The 21,247-nt window shown below is 40.1% G+C and overlaps 1 protein-coding gene across 1 annotated transcript in view; it reads right to left on the minus strand.

The window, feature by feature from the left end:
- LOC108940918 (leucine zipper protein 2-like) overlaps nt 1–19,162 on the minus strand; it is a 64,868-nt gene extending 45,706 nt beyond the window's left edge. The window contains exon 1 of the mRNA XM_029256463.1: nt 19,056–19,162. Within this exon, the coding sequence (XP_029112296.1) occupies nt 19,056–19,117 (62 nt within the window). The 5' untranslated portion in view covers nt 19,118–19,162. The remainder of the gene's footprint in view (nt 1–19,055) is intronic.
- Nucleotides 19,163–21,247: the final 2,085 nt, after the last annotated feature.

Below are 21,247 nucleotides of genomic sequence, written 5' to 3' on the forward strand. Positions count from 1 at the left end.
TCCGGAGCCAAAAACACGCGGGAAGGACGATGACGTGAGCCGTGCGTCGCAGCTGGAACCTGAGCTTGACCCTCCCCAACAATACATTTCATCTCTAAATTTGCACATGTGGCAATGAACTATACTGGCAGGGACATCCAGTATTCATCCAGTCTTCATCTTGCTTCTGAACAACGAGAGTATTTCACCAAACCCCCGATGAAAATATCTCCTCTCTTGAGAGGTGGAGTCTGCTTTTAGATGGCGAGACCATTTGTGTGAGCGTGAGTCTCAAAACATTCATACATAACAAATAGATGTGTTTTTAAAGCTTATTGAGTTTTCATTCCTAGAAGTGGAGATTAGTACATACAAATCGGCTGACTGTTTCTGACATTTACTAAATAAACACACACACACACACACACACACACACTTTGAAGCTGCTTGTCCCAAGGAAGGTTGCGGCAAGCTGGAGCCTAACCCGGCATCACAGGGCGCAAGGCCAAAGGGGCAGGGGTCACACCCAGGATGGGATACCAGTCTGTGACAAGGAACCCCAAGCAGGACTCAAACCCCAGGCCTGCCAGAGAGCAAGACCCAGCCAAACCAACTACACCACCGCATCCCCTTAAATAAAAAACATCCTTTGCTGTTGTTGTTGTTGTTGTTGTTGTTGACGACCTTCCAGTATTTACCCTATTTTCTACCCAAGGTGTGCCAGCCCCTGCTTTTCACCCAGCGTTTCCAGGATAGGCTCTGGGTCACTACAATCCTGTTGAGGAATAAAAATTGGATGGATTATTATTATTATTATTATTATTATTATTAGTAGTAGTAGTAGTAGTGGTGGCAGTGGTATAATTAGTAGAATTGGAAGAATGGTTAGTAATATAATTATTATTAATGATGCCGTAGTGTTTATTGTTGTTTCTTATTGATATACTTTGAAAATATTTTCCAAAATTGCTATATTCCTTGGGAATTCACCAGCATTATTAATATTAATTTTGTTCAGTGACTGCTCTACGATTCTTACAGGTGCACAGGCTGAATTCCTTCAGTCAGGGTCTGCCTCCGCAAATGTAACACGGGGCTCTAAGTAACTTTGCACTTAATGGGATTCGTTGGCGCCGTCCCATCAGAAATTGGCTCCATCTGCTCACCACAATGACTCAGAACTCACAATGTCTTCACAATGCAAAGTTATACTGTAACATGGACAGTTTCTCAAGTGGTATTTCCACATTAATCTGGCACTTTTTTTTTTTTTTTTGTCCGGCCTCGACATCTACCTTCATTCAACCCTGGAAAACAAGATTATAGAGTTCGCTGCTTAGATCAAGCTGGTTATTTTTCACATCCCTGAGATATTATATCATGCACCTACTGGACTCATCTGGTTATATTTGTGTCAGATCTTCAGTACATTTCATGCTGCCGATATTGCACAGATGGATTTCTCCAGCTCATTTCATTTTTTTTTCCCAGGTACTTTTGTAAAATTGGAAATTGCTGGAGATAAACTGGATTTGAGCATTTTGGGAAAGCGCTCAAACTAAGCTCCTGCTGCAGGCTGGAGACTTGATGGTCCAGCATAAACGCAGCACCTGAAATGACTAGTAATGACTCCTTCGGTGCAGCGTCTCCTCGGGCAAGCAGAGGTGCGCGGCCGGCGTCTGTTGCTATTCAGGCCTCTGCCATATTCCAGGGCAACATCACAGAACAAATTGGAGGAAGTGGCGTTGAATGCCAAGGTGGGAGTGAATCGGTGTGATAAGCCTGCCGATGTAACACATTCCAGCAAATCATAAGCGTGTATGTGCCCTCACACGGTGTGGCTTTACACACAGTCCATAATGTTTCTATATTATCATCAGAAAAGGCATGATGAGCTAAACTGCTTGCCAACCCCGAAATAAAACTGTTTCTAACGACTTTTAACGGCGCAGCATCATGTTTACTAAGCGGAGGACATTCTCCAGTACAGCGGTCCCCCCTTATCCACAGTTTCCACGGTTTCAGTTCCATGGTCCGAAAATATTAAATGGAAAATTTCGGAAATAAACAGTTCGTAAGTTTTAAACTGCACACCATCCTGAGTAGCCGTCCCACCCGGGACGTGAATCATCCCTGTGTCCAGCATGTCCATGCTGTATACGCTACCTGCCCATTAGTGACTTAGTAGCGTCTCGGTTATTAGATCGACTGTCACGGTATCGCAGTGCTTCTGTTCAAGTAACCTTTTTTTTTTCTTCAATAAAAAAAATCTTTATTTAAAAAAATCAGTAGTGATGAGGACCTGGGCATTCGTCCTTAGTTTTCTTTCTTCTTCTTCTGTAAAGGAAAAAACAGTATATATAGGGTTCAGTACTATCCGCAGTTTCAGGGATCTGCTGGGGGTCTTGGAACATATCCCCCGTGCATAACGGGGGACTACTGTACAAGTCATGTTTACACCTATTGTTGTTTCTCCTGTTGTTCGTTTTTCTCAGTCCTACCCTTTAATTCACAACTCTACTTGCATGCCGCATATGGTAACATTGTGCTTAGCGTTTCTGCGTTCGGATCCAAAAGGTCGCAGTTTCAAATCACACCTGCTGCTGTAGTACCCTTGAGTAAGATACTTCCCCTAAAGTGAGTTAATAATAAAAAATAAACCAGCTCTGTAAATGGGTTTTAAAAAAATGTCAGTACATCAGCATTGTATGTTGCTTTGGAGAAAATCATCAGCTAAATAAGTAGATGGTAAATGAATGACTAAATGTTGTCCTCAGATTGAACTGCTGTATTGAGCAACTAAAGCATCACCTTTGCACTGTGTTCAGAGCTTCTGCAGAGCCATTGACATTTCTGGCATTTACAGAAAATATTCAATGTCAGTACTCTCAAATAATACTGCTGGGTGAATCTCAGTCTTCCGGAAGAAGCTTTCAACCCGCCAAATAGTCCAGACCCTGGATGATTTCTCCTGCGTGCTGCTTTACTTCTCCCTGGCCTACCTGGGGCTTTTGAAGGTGAAAAGGGACACCTTTGTGCCGTTTATATTTACATTTTTTCATTTGGCAGATGCTTTTACTGAAAGTGGTGTAGAACTCAGAGTAAACAAAAATTTAATTCCTCTGCCAGAGATATGGAGCTGCAGATTGTGTTCTATACGCGACAGAGGAAATTGTACCTCTCCATCGGAAACACTACAGATGAGTGGACTAAGCAAGTGGTGCGTTCAGTGCAATGTATGTCTGTAGACAATTTTTTTCAGCTTCCACATGTAAAATGCGGTGTTTATTGGTTTTTTAATCCATTGGGATTTCAGGTCCCTTCACATTGTTTTTGCTCAAGTGTGGAGCATGCCGATTAAATAAGGATTATTGTCAGTACCGTAATACGTTTTACCCGTCACAGCTGTGTCCGTACATACATTAAACAGATGAGTTTTGTAGGTTCAGATTTCTGCCCATAATAAACAAGAGAGGTGGTGGGAGTTTTCTGATTTAGGGGGTGCAGTAAACTCTTAGTGAGCCGAAGCAGAAAATGCAAAAGACTGGACATTGTTGATAAAAACAGACACAGGGGCTTGTGCTCTTCTTCTGGGACGGAATTCACTCAAGTACTTCAGAACGTGAGCTCATGGCTTGAAATAGGAAATAAAGCTAAAGTGGAGTGAAATATTCACACCGAAATCTGAGGGAGTGCACTTCAAATAAATACTGTAGGTTTTCCAGAAGTGCACAAGCAATAATTCATGTGGATCCATAAGGAAAGTCTTTCTGTGCATGACCTGCTTCTTGGGTCTTTATGGAGAACATGGAGGAGGGAGCTACAGAGTATGAGAACACAGGAGATCATCAGAGTTGAGTTGTCTGCATAGGCAGTGCCCGTTCAGCCAGTGCTATCGCAGTAAAACAGGGTAAACAGTTGGAGCGTATGGAAATCACAAAGTTACTGGGATGACCTTTTCACAAGATATTTCAGACCTTTCAACCCTGAAAGAAGTGATTGCCTACTGGTGTTTCGTCCATTGGTGCTTGTGCTGCTGAACTTTGCTGCAAGGCACTTCAAAAGTGGTCGTGATACCTGACAATAGAGGCAGAAAAGATCCTGATGCAATTTGCAAAAGCTGGGATTTGCATGACAAAAAAAAGTCCTTCCGAGTTCTCAAGGTCCATAGGTCGCCGATGTTCTAAGGGAGATCCATACTCCTGCAGCGGAGCAGAATACAGATTTACGCATTCCACATAACGAACTGTTGGAAGTTTTCCTGCTGCTGAGTTCGAGAAATTGTTAAAGTCAGCGTGTGTTGGTTTATGCTACAATTTTGACAAAAGAAATGATCCTGACATGCAACGTATCTGCTTATATATATAGCTGGAGCCACGCTATCGCAGCGGATGGAAGATAGAGCAGAAAGACAAACAGGGAGTGCTATCAGAACACAAAGCCATGCCAAGAAAGTTTAATGTCACACAAGTATGGCCATGTTTGGAGAAGTTCCACCACTGCTCCCAAGACTAACATTTGGCAAAGGTGTCAAATTGCAATAAGAAACAACTCTGGCAACTGCATCCGTTAGTTCAACACAGAAGGTTGATGTTTTCAGCCTCCCAGTACACTTCAGGATCACCTGGGCTCTGATGCGGATTCCCTTGGTTGTTTGCTGCTGCCAGCTCGCCTGGCAGAAACATATTGTTCTTTACATGCACCTGTTTCATCAACAGAATCCCCCCTTAGGTCTGTAGTCCAAAGAGAATACAGAGTCAGACTAGATCATCTGACATCCACAACACAAGAACCTCTCAAAGAGGAGAACAGGTAGGAGTCAGAGTAGCAACTTGTTCATATATTCAAAATACAGGTGGTCCTGAATAACGACGGGGTTACGTTCCGTGAAACCATTCATAAGTCGAAAATATCGTAAATTGAAAATACATTTAATGCACGTAATACCAGCTCTGCATGACAGACCAGGAGATGAGGCTCGCTGCCGCTGCCCAGCATCGCAAAAGAGTATCGCTCTGTGTATCCCTCGCTTGGGAAAAAAATCAAAATTCGAAGTACAGTTTCTACGGAATGTCTATCGTCAGCTCACTATCGTAAACTCGGAAAAATCGTAAGTTGAACCATCATAAGTCGGGGAACACCTGTAGTAGTGCCAACCTAACAACATCCACGTTTCCCCTTCTGCAGGGCATACAGGTTGTGCCAGTTTCTTGTAGCACTCAGCTGATTAAAGGCCATCGCAGTGAAGGAGGGCTGGAAGTTGGCACAGCCGAAAAAGGAAGGACAGACTGTTCCCGCAACTTCATCTCCTCTCAGAACTCCACCAAAGTCATATGTATTGCATTTAATTTTAAGCTCATGGAGGAAAATAATAACCTGACACTTACAATTTCTCCTGTCTCCCCCAAATCTTATAGTTAATGTCTTAATGTCAGATGGAATGAAGCTGAATAATTCTGCAATTGTATTTTTTCTAAGTCGATTAGTGCTTAAGAGTACATGGAAGGAGAATTGACCGAGATTATTGGTAATAGTGGAGGTTCTGTATTACAAAGCATTTAATAGTGGCTGCAGAGTGCTGTTTCATGTGTAACCTTCGTCTTTTAAGCCGTGCGTTCTGTGGAATAGTGGCTAAATGGGTAATACTCAAAACCAAGGTACCTTTTCAGCTATTGCCATAGGTAATATGAAGGAAAAGCTCAACGTTAACATGGTTTTTCTGGGTACAGCTAAATTAATAAAGGTGCACAAAGTGATGCTAGAGTAGAATAATTCAGCCTTAATCTTTGAATTTTTATTTTCATTTAATAGATAATGGATACATTTGTATATAATGGATAAAGTGTCCCAAGGACAGATCCAAGTGGATTTTAATATACAGCAGTAATGGCCTGAACAAATTAAATGATTGCAGGGTTTCAGTGCTATTTGATACACAAAAAATGATCAAATTTCTATTACCTGTCAACAGAAGACTACTAAAAATTATGAATGCTTCATATACCAGGTAGAAGGCAAGACTCTAAACTACAGTTCGGGAAGCACAGCCTGCCATCATTATTTGCATTTATTCATTTAGCTAACACTTTTCAACAAAGTGACTTGTATTGTCTGTATACCTACAATAATTTACCTGTTTAAATGAAAAATGAAGCAGGGTAGTTTTACTGGAGTATTTTTTTAGGGTGAATGTTTTGCTCAAGAGTATTACAGCCAGAGGTGGGGGTAAAACCTGTGACCTTTGAGTGCAAAGGCAACAGCTCTAACCACCGTGCTACCAGCTGTCCCTTATTTGAAAGATCAACAAATATCAGGGTGCAGTGGAGACTCAAAATGCAGCGGTGACAATGGAAAAGCCAATATACCTGATTTCTGACTTGCAACATCGCAAAGCAAGTGGATTTATAATGATCCACTAGCAGGGGAAGTGGAGTGTTTCTGAAGCAGGTATGTGAACAATTCCCAGGCCAAATGTCATTTTAGTAATATTCGTTTATTTATTTTTTTTTTTTTCCCAGTTCCAGAAAAACATTCTTTTTGTGGAAGCAATAAATTAAATTCCGCTTCAGCTTGCCCTCACTGCTGCTTCATTGTGAAATGGAACAAAAGGTTCTAACCTTTGCAAATGGCTTTTCAAAAATCAGTAATTTATTAATTGAGAGGTCCTTATGTGTCACTATCTGTGTCAACGAAGCGCCTTTGATTGAGTAATAATAAACACATGAAGATTAAAAATTAGAAAATATAAAATTATGAAGAATGACCCACACATTAATACCCGTGTGCCTGGTTGTACATCAGTCCCTTTGCTGAAGAACTCGTGCCAAATATTCGCAGACACAACTGTGCTGTCAACCGAAGCTCTGGCAAATTGCCTTGGTAAACGTGGCTGACCTTTTCAAAGGCATCCCCGGTTTTCTTTGTCTTGCAAAAGCTGGCATATTTAATTCTGACAAGCTCGAAATCTTTTGCAGCCCTAAAATTAGAGTTCATGGATTTAGAACCTGAAGTCCACCCATCCAAGTCTATGAAGAGAATTTTCTGTCGGACCCCTGACCAAGATACTTGAGTCAGTCTTTAAAAAAAAACATTATAAGTGTATAATGCTGAAAAACCTCCAAACAGTGTGAAATCAAGACTACATTTACATTTATTCATTTAGCAGACGCTTTTCTCCAAAGCGACGTACATCTCATAGAAAATACAATGTGTTCATTACATTAGGCGAAAGAGACACTTAGATGCAGACGTGTGATTCTTAAGTGCAGTTAGTTTGTTTCTTTCCACCATATGAGCCAGTGTTCATCACAAATGAATAAAATGCATGAAACTCAAAATACTGACAATTCCTGATCACCTTCCTACTATTTTTTTTTTTTTTTGAGATGGGCAAGCATTTACATTACATGACAGGAGTAGCTGCGTGTGGAATGTGGAATGATAGTTTCCTTTTCATTAACTGATTTCCATGAGTAAGTTTTTTTCGTGTATTCAAATGATATGCAAATGAGCCAGCCTGATAATGTCTAATAGTCAGAACGATGGAAGATCTGTACATAGAGACAAGGCACTGTGAAGGCTACAGTCAGGTGTAACAGGCCTTGTAAAAAGATAGTGTGGGGTGGAGCAACAGTGACAATGCAGCCTTAATAACAGATGGTATATATAACAGTTTGTTGCTGTATTGCTCACACAGACCACACTGCCCTTTATATTGCCGTGTGGGTGGATTTATTAATATTGCTTTTTTTTCTTACTATGGCAACCCGGTTCTCGAAAAACTTTATGTTGGTTATTCATAAAGTATTAACGTCAAAAAGATTGAGACATGCAGTTTAAGACCTGCAGCACTAATAAATTGAGCTGGTCGGATGATAATCCTATGGTAGCATACTTTATCTTATGACTCGCAATTACAGTAGGTCTGACACAACACTTGGTGTTAGTTTTATGCATGTAACTATAAAATGCAGGTTTTGAAAAGGTTTGGAGGCTTATTTATAATAAAGTGCTGTAAATAAAAATAGCAAAAAGGCACACTCAACTGGATGGACAATATTAAAAAAAAACAATCTCAGGTGCTGCAATCCTGACTACTTAATGCATTTAGAAAAATGGAGACTCTGCTCTCAAACTTAGTGCACCAGCAGATTTTATTCGTACAGAGCACAAATATGTTTTTGTACTGTTTTTTGAATCCGTTCTACATAATTTTTCTTGTGCTTCACTTTTAGTTTTTTTTTTTTTCTTTTTTAAATTTTCCGGTGTATTGTGTCCACCTTGTTTTTCTCTTATTTGAGCTATTTTTCTTGTGTGTATATTCCTCATACTTTCCTTATTTCCTATTGTTTAAGTGTCGCTCCAGAATTCAGCCAGTTGTCTAATAGCTATGACGTCACAACCTGTCACAAGTCCTATACGCTGTAAATGTCTCCCTTTGGTTATCGCATCTGCATGCTGAAAAAGGCATCTTACGTTTTGTACAAATTAAATTTGTTTCACTACGTCTGAGAGTGATGCTCGCCTTGTCCAAAATAACAAACAGCAGTATGCAGCATCCAACCCAAGAAAGGAAGGATAGAAGGTCTGTCAGCCAGGTCATTCTTCCAGGACCATTTAGCAGTTGCCGTGGAGATAATTCCCTACAAGAACATGGACATGGTCCTGGTTACCCTCAACACTTGCCTGTCCCACTGATCTGAGCACCTTGTGAAGGACTGTCATTCATCAGCTCAGAAATGTTGTACACAAAACAAGTCTTCTTAACCCTCATCTGACAGAAACTGGTGTTGGAGAAGACAGCAGGACTGACCCATGAGTGGGTTGAGAAGGTCAAGGTGGCAGGTGCCAAAGGCCTTCCGTTAAAACACAATTCCTTCACTGCAGCACGTGTCTCGACTTTGTATTCCACCATCGTACAAGGGGAAAATTCATACCACGAGGCCCTCAATCGTTGCACAAAGGGGCTGAACCACAGATAACTTCTATTACCCTCATCACTTTTGAATGTGATTTAATTAGATTTATGTTCAACTAAATATTCCTCTGGAGGCTTGGAAGCTCCGTAGAATTGGTAAGTAGTGCTCTTCTCGCAGGTTTTGTGCTGCATTATCAGCATCTGTTGGCCACCGTTACCGCATTTCTATCAAAGTAGATTGTCTTTTATGTAAGTTCTGTATACCACAGGTGGCCAGTCCTGAGACTTGAGGTCCACAGCCAGCAGGGTTTATGGCCAATACACCTGGATCAACAGGTGAAGTGACTTCGTGTCTGAATTATTCCTTCAATAAAGCAAATAGGAACAAAGGAAGCTACATTGGGTTTAAAAACTTAAAGATGCAAAAAGAACTTTAAATGATAATATCTGACTTTCTTGCATGTGTTTTTGACTACCCTGCAATAGATTGGTTAGCCTTGAGCCCTATACTTCCAGGATAGGCTCCGGATCCGCAACCATGACTCGGACAAGCGGTTAACAAAAGTGACTGAGCGAGAACCTGAATTCATTACTTAACTAATTATTTTAATAAGGACTATTCAATGCTCAATTACACCTTTTAATCAAGCGTTCAGTCTTTTGAATGTATAGGACGAGATGTAAAGTGAATAAACTGTACGTTCTAGTACAGTTAATAAGATTATCACTATATCTGCTTTATTGGTCATCATAGTACTTATCAGAATATAAATGTGATTCAAAATTAGTTTGAGCCTTTGACAAGATTGTTTAAAACCCCAGAAGTAACCTTTGACATTACAGTTTCTGAGGATGATCAAATCCCATGTGGAACTATGAATAGCAAATGGGCAATAAAAGCTGTTGAGTCCTGCGAGAGATGGCTGAGTGCTCTTTGGAAAAAAAGGACGTCAGCTTAATAATAAACACTTACCAAAAGGCCAGATTCAGCCATCTGTTTCTTGGAGGACCCTGTCCCCAATGCTCCCTCACTTGGAAAGTGTGGTCATTTTAAAACAGACCTATAGGGACCTCTAAAAAGAGCACATTTAACCAGACATAAAGCCAAATAAAATAAAATGAAGTAAAATCCAGATTTTTATTTTGGTTTTTAAATTTTTTTTTTTAAAAAAAGCATATTTTTTTCCTGCTTCAGTGCATGTCGATGTTGAGATGACCGATTCGCCTCTAATGTTTGGAAACAAAATTCTCAATGGGATCTTACTCAACCAAAAAGCAGATGGTTGAATTCACTCCATCCTTTTGTAATATGGGTCTACGGGGCTTGATTAATCAGACTTTTGCAAATATCGTTTTTTTTTTTTTATTTTGTCCCCATCCCCCCCAAAAAAAAACTAAATTTAAAATGGAGCCCTTAACCCCGAACGTTAAAAATGTTTCATTTGCTCTCATACAGAAAATCCTGATAGTCGTGACGAATATCGAATATTCTGCTTGAGCACGGTTACGTAGCTAGAATTTTCATTGGTGGACGAATCCAGCTGTGTGGAGTTTAACAGCTTAAGCAGAGTCGAGTCACTCTGGATAAACCATCTGTTAAGCAAGTGAAACAGCTGCTGTCCACTAAAGGAAGGAACAAAATTTGTGAAATAAGAAGGGAAGGCAGTTCCCTGCAGGCTATGTAATGTCACAGGGAGATGATGCAGAAACACGGTCCCTCCCCCCGCCACGAGTGCCATCACATGTGAGACTCAAAGCTCAGTGCTCCAAGTGCCTGCCCGTCCAGGCGTCTGTTTTATTTACCATTCCTGTGACAGCGCCCCCTAGTGGCCCCACCCCCGAGCGGGGGGACACACGCCTGTCACTCCAGACCCTTTAATTATTTCCGTCTAGGTAATTAGAAAGAAATAAAAGAGAATCGTTAAGAACCTCTGGGAGTTGCTGTTCCACTTTGCTTTCCAGGTGTTAAGTGGTACCCCTGCGTACTTCGTGCAGTTTGCGGCGAAGTTTGTGATAAACCTCTTTGTTCAGAGCCCAGCTGACTGCCTCCAGTCCTTCTCATCTATTCCAACACCTGTGAGCCCTTCTCCTTGTTCCACGTGGGATTAATTATGTTCTTGGAATATGATCAAATGAAGTTGTACTATGCTGGGATCAGGAATATTTCAATATCAGGAATATCTCCATACCCATTGATTGATTCTCCTATACACGCAATTTGCTGAAGCACCCAGGCCATTAACGGCTATGATACGAAAGTTGCTGGCTTATAATAAGATGATACCTGTTTGGTCCGCTGTCTTGTTTATTGTCACCAGCATCTTTTTTGTTCTCCGTCTGTCCTCCAGAGATTTAATACCCGTGATGTATGGTATTGTAAGCAGCCACTCTTTATCCCACTGACATTTCAGCACAGTTTTAGCGAGTCCACCACACTCATATTCCTCAGCACTCTGGGAATAGAGAAGATTGGACTAGAGAACCCAGGGGGGAACTAAACAACGTCTACTAAAGACTCTGGTCGCAATGAACAAGACATGGAATACAAGGAGGAGCAGGACTCCTACGGTACCAAAAAGGTGAAAACAGGTATCACCTTATTAATAGCCAGGAACTGTCATATCTGAACCATTAATGGTCTGGATCCTTCAATAAAATATCTACATATAGCAAGATGGGTATTGAGATATTGCTGATATTGAGAGATTTCTGGTGCCTGCATGGTACAACTTGGAAGCCTGGCCACAGCTCACCATGGCTGGTTTCTGCATCTCGGAGCAAACTGTGACTCAATGAAAGTTCAGACCTGGCAAAGCAGGAAGAGAGATTTTTGAAACATTGTATGGTCTATGTTTAGTGTAGTTTTGATTTTGCTGCTGTGCACTTCTGGTCCATTTATCAAATTATGGGTTCTCTTTTGTTGTTGTTATAGGCTTTTTGGTGGGCTCTGGGAAGGAAGAGTGAAGTCTCCCAAATTGTCCCACCACTGTTCCAATGCCCTCACATTACAGTAAAACATATAAATGATAACATCAAGATGAAAGCATGCTGTATCTCTTAGGGTAAACCCATCTTTTCCCATTATGAATGTTTTATATATAATTTTGTGCATTTTTAGAAACATGCTTCTCTACTGTATTGTAGAAGACATACTTTCATAGTGCAGTGAAAGTCAGTTTAGTTGAAGCTGTGGAAGAATAAAGGAGCAGTATAGTTGCTTTAATTTTAAAAAGATGCTATTCATGTAATGATTATAGTCGTTGCTCTATATGCTGTAGTCATTATCCTGCTTCTAACATGTTAAATTCAAACTGAACACTGATTCAGCATTGCATTTATCATTCAGGTAGTACAAGTATTCTTTCATTTTGGCTTTGCTTGAACTTGGGGGATTTTTCTTAGTAGAATTTTTATATAACAGCTGAGAAATTGATTTTTTTTCCTTATTTGTTGGCATAAGCATGCAACTTGGGCACTGCATAACCAATTCTTGCAAACCGCATGGGTACAAACTGCCTTATCTCTTTAATGGTCTGTCCATTTACTGCCCAACATGTTTTTTTATGGAGCGATTAGGGGAGTGTATTGCCTTGCCACTTTCTGTATAAGCTGGGTGACACCACTCCCCAGACTGCTGATGAACAGAGATGTAAAGTGTTTTCAGCATTAAAGAATCCACTCCTACATGCAGCACAGGCAGGCCATTCTGAACCAGGTCCAGTGGCAGCTTGACAGCAATGCAACAACAAAGAGCAAAACCTGGGACTAATCACCAAAGCTCCAGCTTAGCAAATCAGCTCGGCTTCAAGGAGGAGCACAGTTCCCCATAAAAGGTGACTGGTTCCTGATAAACACACATGGGAGAGCTTTTTCAGGTGATGGGTAGCACAGGGAGTAGCACTGCTGTCTCACAGCACCTGGGTGGTGTGGGAGGACATGGGTTCAATCCCCACTCAGTCTGTGTGGAGTTTGCATGTTCTCTGTGTGGGTTTCTGCTGGGTGCTCTGGTTTCCTCCCACACTCCAAAGACATGCTGTTGAGGTCCACCCATAGTGTGAGTGACAGAGAGAGAGTGTGTGTGTTCCACTGATGTATGGATGAGTGACCTATTGTAAGTAGTGTATCTAGCAGTGTAAGTTACCTTGGTGAATAAGGTGTGTGGGCTGATGACACTACATAGAGTTTGTTGGAAGTCACTTTGAACAAAAGCACTGCTAAATAAATGTAATTATTATATTTCGCCAGAAAATGTGCATATCAAAGTTCCCAGAAACTGTTATTAAGCAACCAAATTCTGTAATAAAAATACAGTATTTATTTATTTAGTATTTATGTACATAAAGTATGAATTCATTGGTGTTGCAAAAGTGAAAATTTGTAATTTGGATGTTTGCAAATCATGGAATCGATGTCCTGTCAAAAATGCCTGCAGAAATTGCAGAATTTGTTTCTTCTTAATTGGATGTTAAATATCATCGAAAACAAATCCATCCTACACATGGCCTCATTTAAAATATACTATGGGAGCTTGTCTAACTGTGCTTTTATTATCAACCTCTGACAGAAGCTTGCTAGGTGGAATTCATCACATCGAATGTTGTAAAGGAACATGGTGTATAAAGTTGGAATGGGGGACAGTGCAGCTGCACCAGCATAATAGCGTAATACAAACGGCAATGGGGAGAAATCAGAGAGGGGCTTTCATTAGATATTAAGTCCAATAAACGATATCCAGAATGATACTTCAGTTCTGGTCAGCAAACTAATAATTAAGCACATGAACATGAACCGTACCATGAACATTACTGGCTCGAGTCCCATCAGGGGACAGGAATAGGAGGTATTAGTACCCAAACAGTCAAGATATTAAATTTCATCTCCCAAAACTACCATTTGTCCCTCAGTTTTCCACTACTTTTCATTTCATGACTTATTATTTTATTAATTCGATGTATTTATTTCAATTTCTCCTACATGTTTCTTAATATTGGCTCTGGTGAAGCCTGGGCATCTTTTTTTGCATTTAGTGTTTTACACCCACCATACTTACATGTCATACAGCCTAGCAGCTTCTATTGCTCTTGGGTTTTCTTTTATTTTATTAGTTTGTCATGGTCTTAATGGTTCAGCTCTAACCATTTTTCGAACTATCTACATTTATGCTCATCTGTAATACATCCGGAAAAAAGTAATGCTCCCCATTGCAAAAATATATGTTAGCAGTATGTGTAGATATATTTAAACTGAATCTATTTTCCAGCATGAAATCATTGGTGTGGAAAGGCAGTGTTATTAATCAGATATGCACTCAGTTTGTGGCCTGGCACAGATTGGATATACAGCTGCTAATATATTGAAGTGGAAGTAGTTATAGATATACATTCTTGGTAACGTTTGACTCCGATTGTTATGTTACCGTAAAGTGTTTTTTTGTTCACTGCGGAGGAGGTTCCCTTTAGAATTTGCCAATCTGACATTTTAGCACAGATCTTAACTCACGTATTCTACACAACGCAGTGTTGATGTTGTGGTTATTCCCTCATTAAAGAATGCAAGATGGCAAACTCATAATTACAGAAAGCTCCCAAGAACATGCATGCAAAGTTATGCGAACGATTGCTGATGTAACTATTTCAGAAAAATAGCCATACGTTCTGACAGCCAACCAAAGAATGGAACGTTTTAATCGACAAATGGAAAAATAAAATTAATGCTTCCATCAAGAACACGTTTTCAATCACGTTTCATCCTCAATGTACTTGATAAACTGCGTTTGTTACGTAAGTGCCACAAACAAAGATATGGACAAGTTTTCAATTTAAGGTGCATCATGCAACAACCTGATCATGTCAGATGCAATGCAATGTAAAACCTCTGACCAAGACTAAATATAGGTCTAAATTTAACACAAATTAAATGAAATCCAACAAATGGCTATTTCAGAATCCTAACTGTATTCAGCAATGAATAAACATTGTGGTTTGATTTCAGTTATTCATTTATAAGATCTGGATAACAAGCATACGAGAACATTTGGAATTCTGTTTAAATTGACTTTTGTTTTATTACTGTTAAATGTGCTATCTTATTAAATAAAGGGTACAATTCACATATGATGACATCAGCGAACTGAATGCATAAAGAAAACATTCCTTATTGCAGCTGGTAAAAAGATAAATGGCTTTCACTCTGCACTTTTGTGGCTTAATTTTATTCTAAGAAAATGTTATTACCAGCACTATGACATATTGCCAACAATTTTTTTTAACCTTTATTAGTTATCAAACTGTGGGCAGTCTATGTAAATTTTTCCACATTGAGTGTTAATGAGCCTTTGTTACATAACTTGTTTTGAGTATTCTTGTGATGATCATTACTCTTTATTACAAAGTTTACAGGCAAAATCATGCCTAACTTTTTTTGACTTAGTGTGAATTCCCAGCATTTGCAAAACACAGACTACGGGGTATTTTTTTTAGATGCCTAGGGCTGATGCATACTTCCTGTAGCAGGTTATGGCCTATAACCTCACAGGTGACAGATCTTTCTTCTCCCTAGTGATGGGCCAGTGCTGTTGGGTATGAGCTGAGGTTTGCTTCCCAGCGTGTTGCCTTTCTGACCGTGCTGCAATTTTTAAAATAATGAAAATGACTTTTCCAGAGGAAGCAAAGACCCCGGTCCCTACTGGTACCGATGAAAAGAACCAGTTTCATTTTCACAAGAAATAAATCTCGTAATAGCACACTTGTGCAGATATTGATTTATGTCAGCTTTTGAAGAGAATACTTTCCCGATTTAGATATAAAGTTTTCGTTCTGTTTTTACGACGTTTGTCGCTGAGCAGATCATGCATTAAAAGCAAATGTCCAAAAGCAAAGGTCGGGGGAATGGAGAAGGAAGCACGAGATAAATCAGGGTTTTATGCTGAAAGCTGCAGAACTGATGCCCTCCCTTCTCTGCATCTCTATAACCAGCCACGGAAGAAGAAGGGGAGAGAAAAAAAAAAAAAAATGATGTTCCTGGAAAAGTACATGGCTCAAAAAGACTGCCATTTCCTCAGGAGAGAAAGGTTATGGATGTTTCAATGAATCATGTCAACAGAGTGCAACATCCACAAACGGGCTCCAGTAACTGCCTGCTTGTTCCTCTGAACACTGCGCTACGCCGATTTCTCCAAGCAGCCTATCCTGCTGCTCTTTTCCCATAATAATGGTACTTACTCCCTGGTCCCATCTGCTAATGATGTGCTTCTACTAGGGTGGCAAAATCGTGTGAACTTTCATAAAATAAAAAATTTGCCATGGTAAGCTGCAAGGAAGTTACATTTTTTCCATTATTCTTTCAGTATGCTTTTGATATACTATTGAGGAAGAAATAATAAAAAGAATGATAATGAAGGTTTTGAAGAGTTACAGGAAAGGAATCATTATTTTTAACAAAAATGCCACCATTGTGACCCAAAAACATCCAGAAGAAAAATCTCCTTGTATAACAAATGTAATTAAAATGATTAAGTGCTAGATTGTCCTTAAGTGTGTTTGTTTATATTTCTTTTTCTTTATGTTTATCCATGATGTACATTTACATTTATGCAATTAGAAGATGCTTTTCTCCAAAGCAACGTACAGAGCAAAGAAAGTACAATGAGTGCATTACATAAACATAAGGAGAGATTTGGATGCAGATGTGATTGTCGAGTAGAGTCAATTTGTCACATACCGTCATATGAGCAGGTCTACATCACACAAGTAGTTGCATAAAGGCATGTCCATTAATTATCCATGTAATTACTTAATCAGGATTTCAAAGTACAGGGAGTGAAGAAAATGCAGGTGGTCCCCAGCTTACGATGGTTCGACTTACAATTTTTTCAACTTTACGATGGTGAGCTGGCGATAGACATTTAGTAGAAATTGTACTTCGAATTTTGAACTTTGATTTTTCCCAGGCAAACGATATGCGGAGCAATACTCTCTCACGATGCTAGGCAGCGGCAGCGATCCGCATCTCCCAGTCTGTCACGCAGAGGTGTGTACGTATCAGGTGTATTAAATGAATTTTTGAGCTACGATATCTTCAACTTACAATCGGTTTTGCGGAACGTAACCCCATCATAAATCGGGGACCACCTGTAATGGAAACACATAATATATTAATGTAAAGGACCTAATATGGAAGGTGTAGTGCCACTTTTACCTTCTTAAGAACTTCAGTCCTTCTTATCCTTCCTTTGAATGCTGCTATGTATGTCTTGAGCTGCATGCAGTGGAAAACTGGACCATGATTAAATTCAAAAATCTTTTAATTCTTTAAGAGATAAAGGAGGTGGAAATTTACTTTGCACTCTATGCTCCAGAACTTCCGATACAGGTTCAATGACGTTTGAAACCGGTGACTTTTTCCTTGTGTTTCCCATTCCGGAATATGGGAATACCATGACAGAGCAGTGATTGCACCATTGGGTGCACCTGGTAGTATAAAATGACCTCATATTCTTTCACCTTTGCACAACCATGCAGAACAAAGTAAAGACTCCCATTAAGCAGTTTTTTTGAGACTGGGTCACAAATTCAGTTCTATGGTAATTTTTGAGGCTGTGCTTTTGGGGCATTTAGCAACTCTCCAGCGAAGTGTCGGTGAGCTTGTGGCCACTATTCCACTTTGCCCGCGTAGTTTGTTTGTGTTCGGCAGATGCTGTAATTTATTTTTGAGACTGTTCCCGTTGAGGTATTAAACAATTTTGCAGTTTCTTTAGTTTTTGTGCCTGCAATTTGGGCACTAACTATTTAGCCTTTTTAGAACTTTATTGGCTGTGTCATACTGCTTTGGAAACTCACATATCAAAGTCCGTATGATCAGACCTTTTTTATAGTGGACACATACTGCTTAATGGCAATTAGACTAATATGATTTACTGCATTAATGATTTATTTCTGTCAAAGTTAAATTCCCTTTTTCTGTACAATTTCTGTTATTTTGTCCACCCCTAGATAGATTTAGTATATTAGGCAAATTTATCACTCTGGACTGTGTTTATAGGGAGAGGGATTGGAGTTATAGGGAAGAGTCCCACTGTAATACAAAATTAACTGTTTCAATTGTGTTAATTCACAGTATGGGGTCTTTCTTAATATTTATTCACAGCTTTCGAAAAAGCTATTGATCCTTTTTTATATTTTATATAAGTATCTTCTCACATTTCTTCCGTGTAATTATCCCCAAAGCTGCCAAAAAGTCTGAACTGAAAAAAATTCCCAAAAGTTCTCACGATAAATGTCTATATTTACCAAGGATAATCCCCCACTGCAGCCCAATCTATTAGTCTCGCCCTACAGTGAGATGTTCCAACTCTCGTCTACTAATCATGAGCTGTTCGTCTTTCACTAATGATGTTCCTTGTAATTCACAAACAGGTGAACGCACACATCCCACATAACGTGTGGTGCTGGTCTCTCCTCTGAATGACATGCTGCTGATCTCTCCTACCAGTCATCTGCTTCTGGTCTCACCCCCCAGTGACATGACGGCTGCTCTCCTTCTACTTAAACACACTAATGCATTGCTTTCCTCACCAACTCGTGATGAATACGGTCTTCAACTAGCCATATGCCGCAGATCTCTCCTGCTGCTCTTTGCAAGTAATATACGGCTCCTATCCCCTACCACCTAAGTTCGGCTGATCTCTTCTGCTCGCGACGTACCGCCGCTCTCTCCCGTTAGCGATGCATCACAGTTGGCTTTCACTTTCTCCAGCCTGCTTCGTTCAAACAGCGCTTGCATCCTCACACCTCTGCTCCAAAAAAAGCACGCCACTCTGTGGCACATACGTCAACTGTAAGAACCACAAAATAATGGCTAACAGCAATAAAGCAGGTCTGCAGAAAACAGTGTGTGCAGAAAAGTTCTGTATTCATGGCAGAGTGCTCGCTCCTCTCCTCCAAGCCTTCGCTCGCCGCACAAAGGTATTGGCAGCCTGTCTCCTGGCAAATCAACAAGAGTCCACTTGATGTGACTGGCTCAGCCGCATCCAGAAAGAAGTCTTTGTAAGAATCTACACACCAGTTAAAAAGACATTCGCTTAACCTCCCCCCCCCCCCACATACCCCATTAAGGAAATTCCCAAAATTAATAAAAAAAAGCTTTGTGCCTTTTTTCTTACCTGGTGTTGATGCTCTGAGCTGGAAGGAGTAAAAGCAGGTAAAACACACAGACGAATCTCATAGCTTTGTCTTTCTCTCTCCCTCGCCCCTTCTCTTGCTCCCATCTCTCTTGCTCCCTTCCTTCCTCGCTCGCTCTTCCTTGCTCTATCCTTCTCTCTCTCTCTCTCTCTCTCTCTCTCTCTCTCTCTCTCTCTCTCTCTCTCTCCTCGCTCGCTCGCACACGGGCCGGCACACATATACACGAGCCGACGCAGGACCGCGCAGATGCAGCACTGTGGCAGGCTGAAAAGGAGGTGCTCCACTTTTAAATAAAATAGGGGGGGTGGGGGAAGATGGACAGAGTGAAGAATGTGAAAGAACAGCAGGGAGATAATGGAGGCTAAGAGGTGGATTGTGATGACACGAGTAATTCAGCCGCTGCGGAACGTCTTTCCCTCCTGCTTTCCCTGTGCAATTGTCCCCAGTTATGTGCTTACCCTGTGCAATCCGCAAGGATCGCTTATTATCTGTGCTTCCTCTGATTGACAGGGAGGTATTATCTTAAATTATACAAACAGCAGGTGTGTTCAGTCTCTCAATGGGACTATGAAAAACCGATACCTGCAATTAAATTTCATTTGTCTGCTATAATGCCTTCGGTGCAGGCTTGCACAGACATATTACACTTTTTTTATACTTTTGCTTGAATATGATTGATGAATAATTGGGGCCGTGAGCATGGTTTTGTGATCCAAAGTGAACCCCGAGAGGCTTTGTTCTTTCACGAGAAAAGATCAGAGTGTCGGAAGAACATTCCGGCCACTGCTCCAGTGGGGACGCTGACCTCTGCTTAACTTAATGGAACATCATGAGAAGAAGGAACTTTTAGATGCAGAACAAGATGTTCATCTAACTGTATTAGTTAGACATAAAGTTAGTGTAAGGTGTGTTGGGCTTTAATCCGATTCCAAAAAGTATGTTTGTATAACCTTGGAATAATGACAAAGAAACACAACTTTTTTTCACTTTTCATAACATTCCTTTCCACGAGACAAATTATGTGAATGTTTAGAATCCATGACTCTCAGTTGATCAATAATGACTGTGACTCAGTGTCTCCTTTAACTACTGGTATGTCTGTCACATTGGTTCTCTTAAATTTTGTCTCATTCCTTCTCACAGAGCTCGTTCAGTTCCTTGGTAATTGGGAGTTTCCTCACATGGGTAGCTAGCCTTAGGTCCTGCTACAAAATCATAATGGGGTTCACCCACGGACTCTGTGAAGGCCATGTAAAGCACACATTTTCTTCTGCTGCAGTCATTCTTTTGCAGATCTGCTCATACTTTTCAGATTACTGTACAAGATATATATATATATATATATATATATATATGTTTTTCAGCTTCAGGTCACCAAAGGGCATTTCCCTGTAGAAGTTTCAGTAATGACTGAATGTTGTCTAGAATCCTCTGTGCAATGCAGAATCCATGTTTGTGTCAGTTACCGGGGTTGTTCAGGTTCCAAAGTTATACAAACCATCACACTTTACATTTACATCTATTCATTTAGCAGATGCTTTTCTCCAAAGCGACGTACATCTCATAGAAAATACAATGTGTTCATTACATTAGGAGAAAGAGAGACATGGATGAAGACGTGTGATTCTTAAGTCGGTTAGTTTGTTTCTTTCCACCACGTGAACCAATGTTCATCACACGAGTAGCTGCATAAAATTCAGAATATCGACGATTCCTGATCATCTTCCTACTAATTATTATTATTATTTTTTTTTTTTTTGAAATACACAAACATTTAGGTACTTTCACCACCATTAATGACTGAATGTATTTCTGTCCAAATTCAATCTTTGATTGTTCAGAGGAAAATATTTTCTTATGAAACCCAAAAAATATCTTTCACTGGGTTGTCCAGGTGCCTTTTTTTCAATACTTTTTTGGATAGTTGAGTCACGAGCAATAGCTGAGGCAATAATTACTCCTGGGTTTTTTGCTTTAACTTGGTTTGACAGGTTGAGATCCAATGTGAGAGATGTTTGTTGATTAACTACTTCTGAGCAGGTATTGTACTCGTCTTCATTTTCTTGACTACCTGACTGTGGACTTGATGAAACCCTGACTCTTTTGATTTTGTTTCTGTAATCCTTTTAGGCTGATTAGTAACAAGTCTAAAGACAGCCAAAATTTTAGTCAA

The sequence above is a fragment of the Scleropages formosus genome, chromosome 11 (assembly GCF_900964775.1).
Source record: "Scleropages formosus chromosome 11, fSclFor1.1, whole genome shotgun sequence".
NCBI classification, from domain to species: Eukaryota; Metazoa; Chordata; class Actinopteri; order Osteoglossiformes; family Osteoglossidae; genus Scleropages; species Scleropages formosus.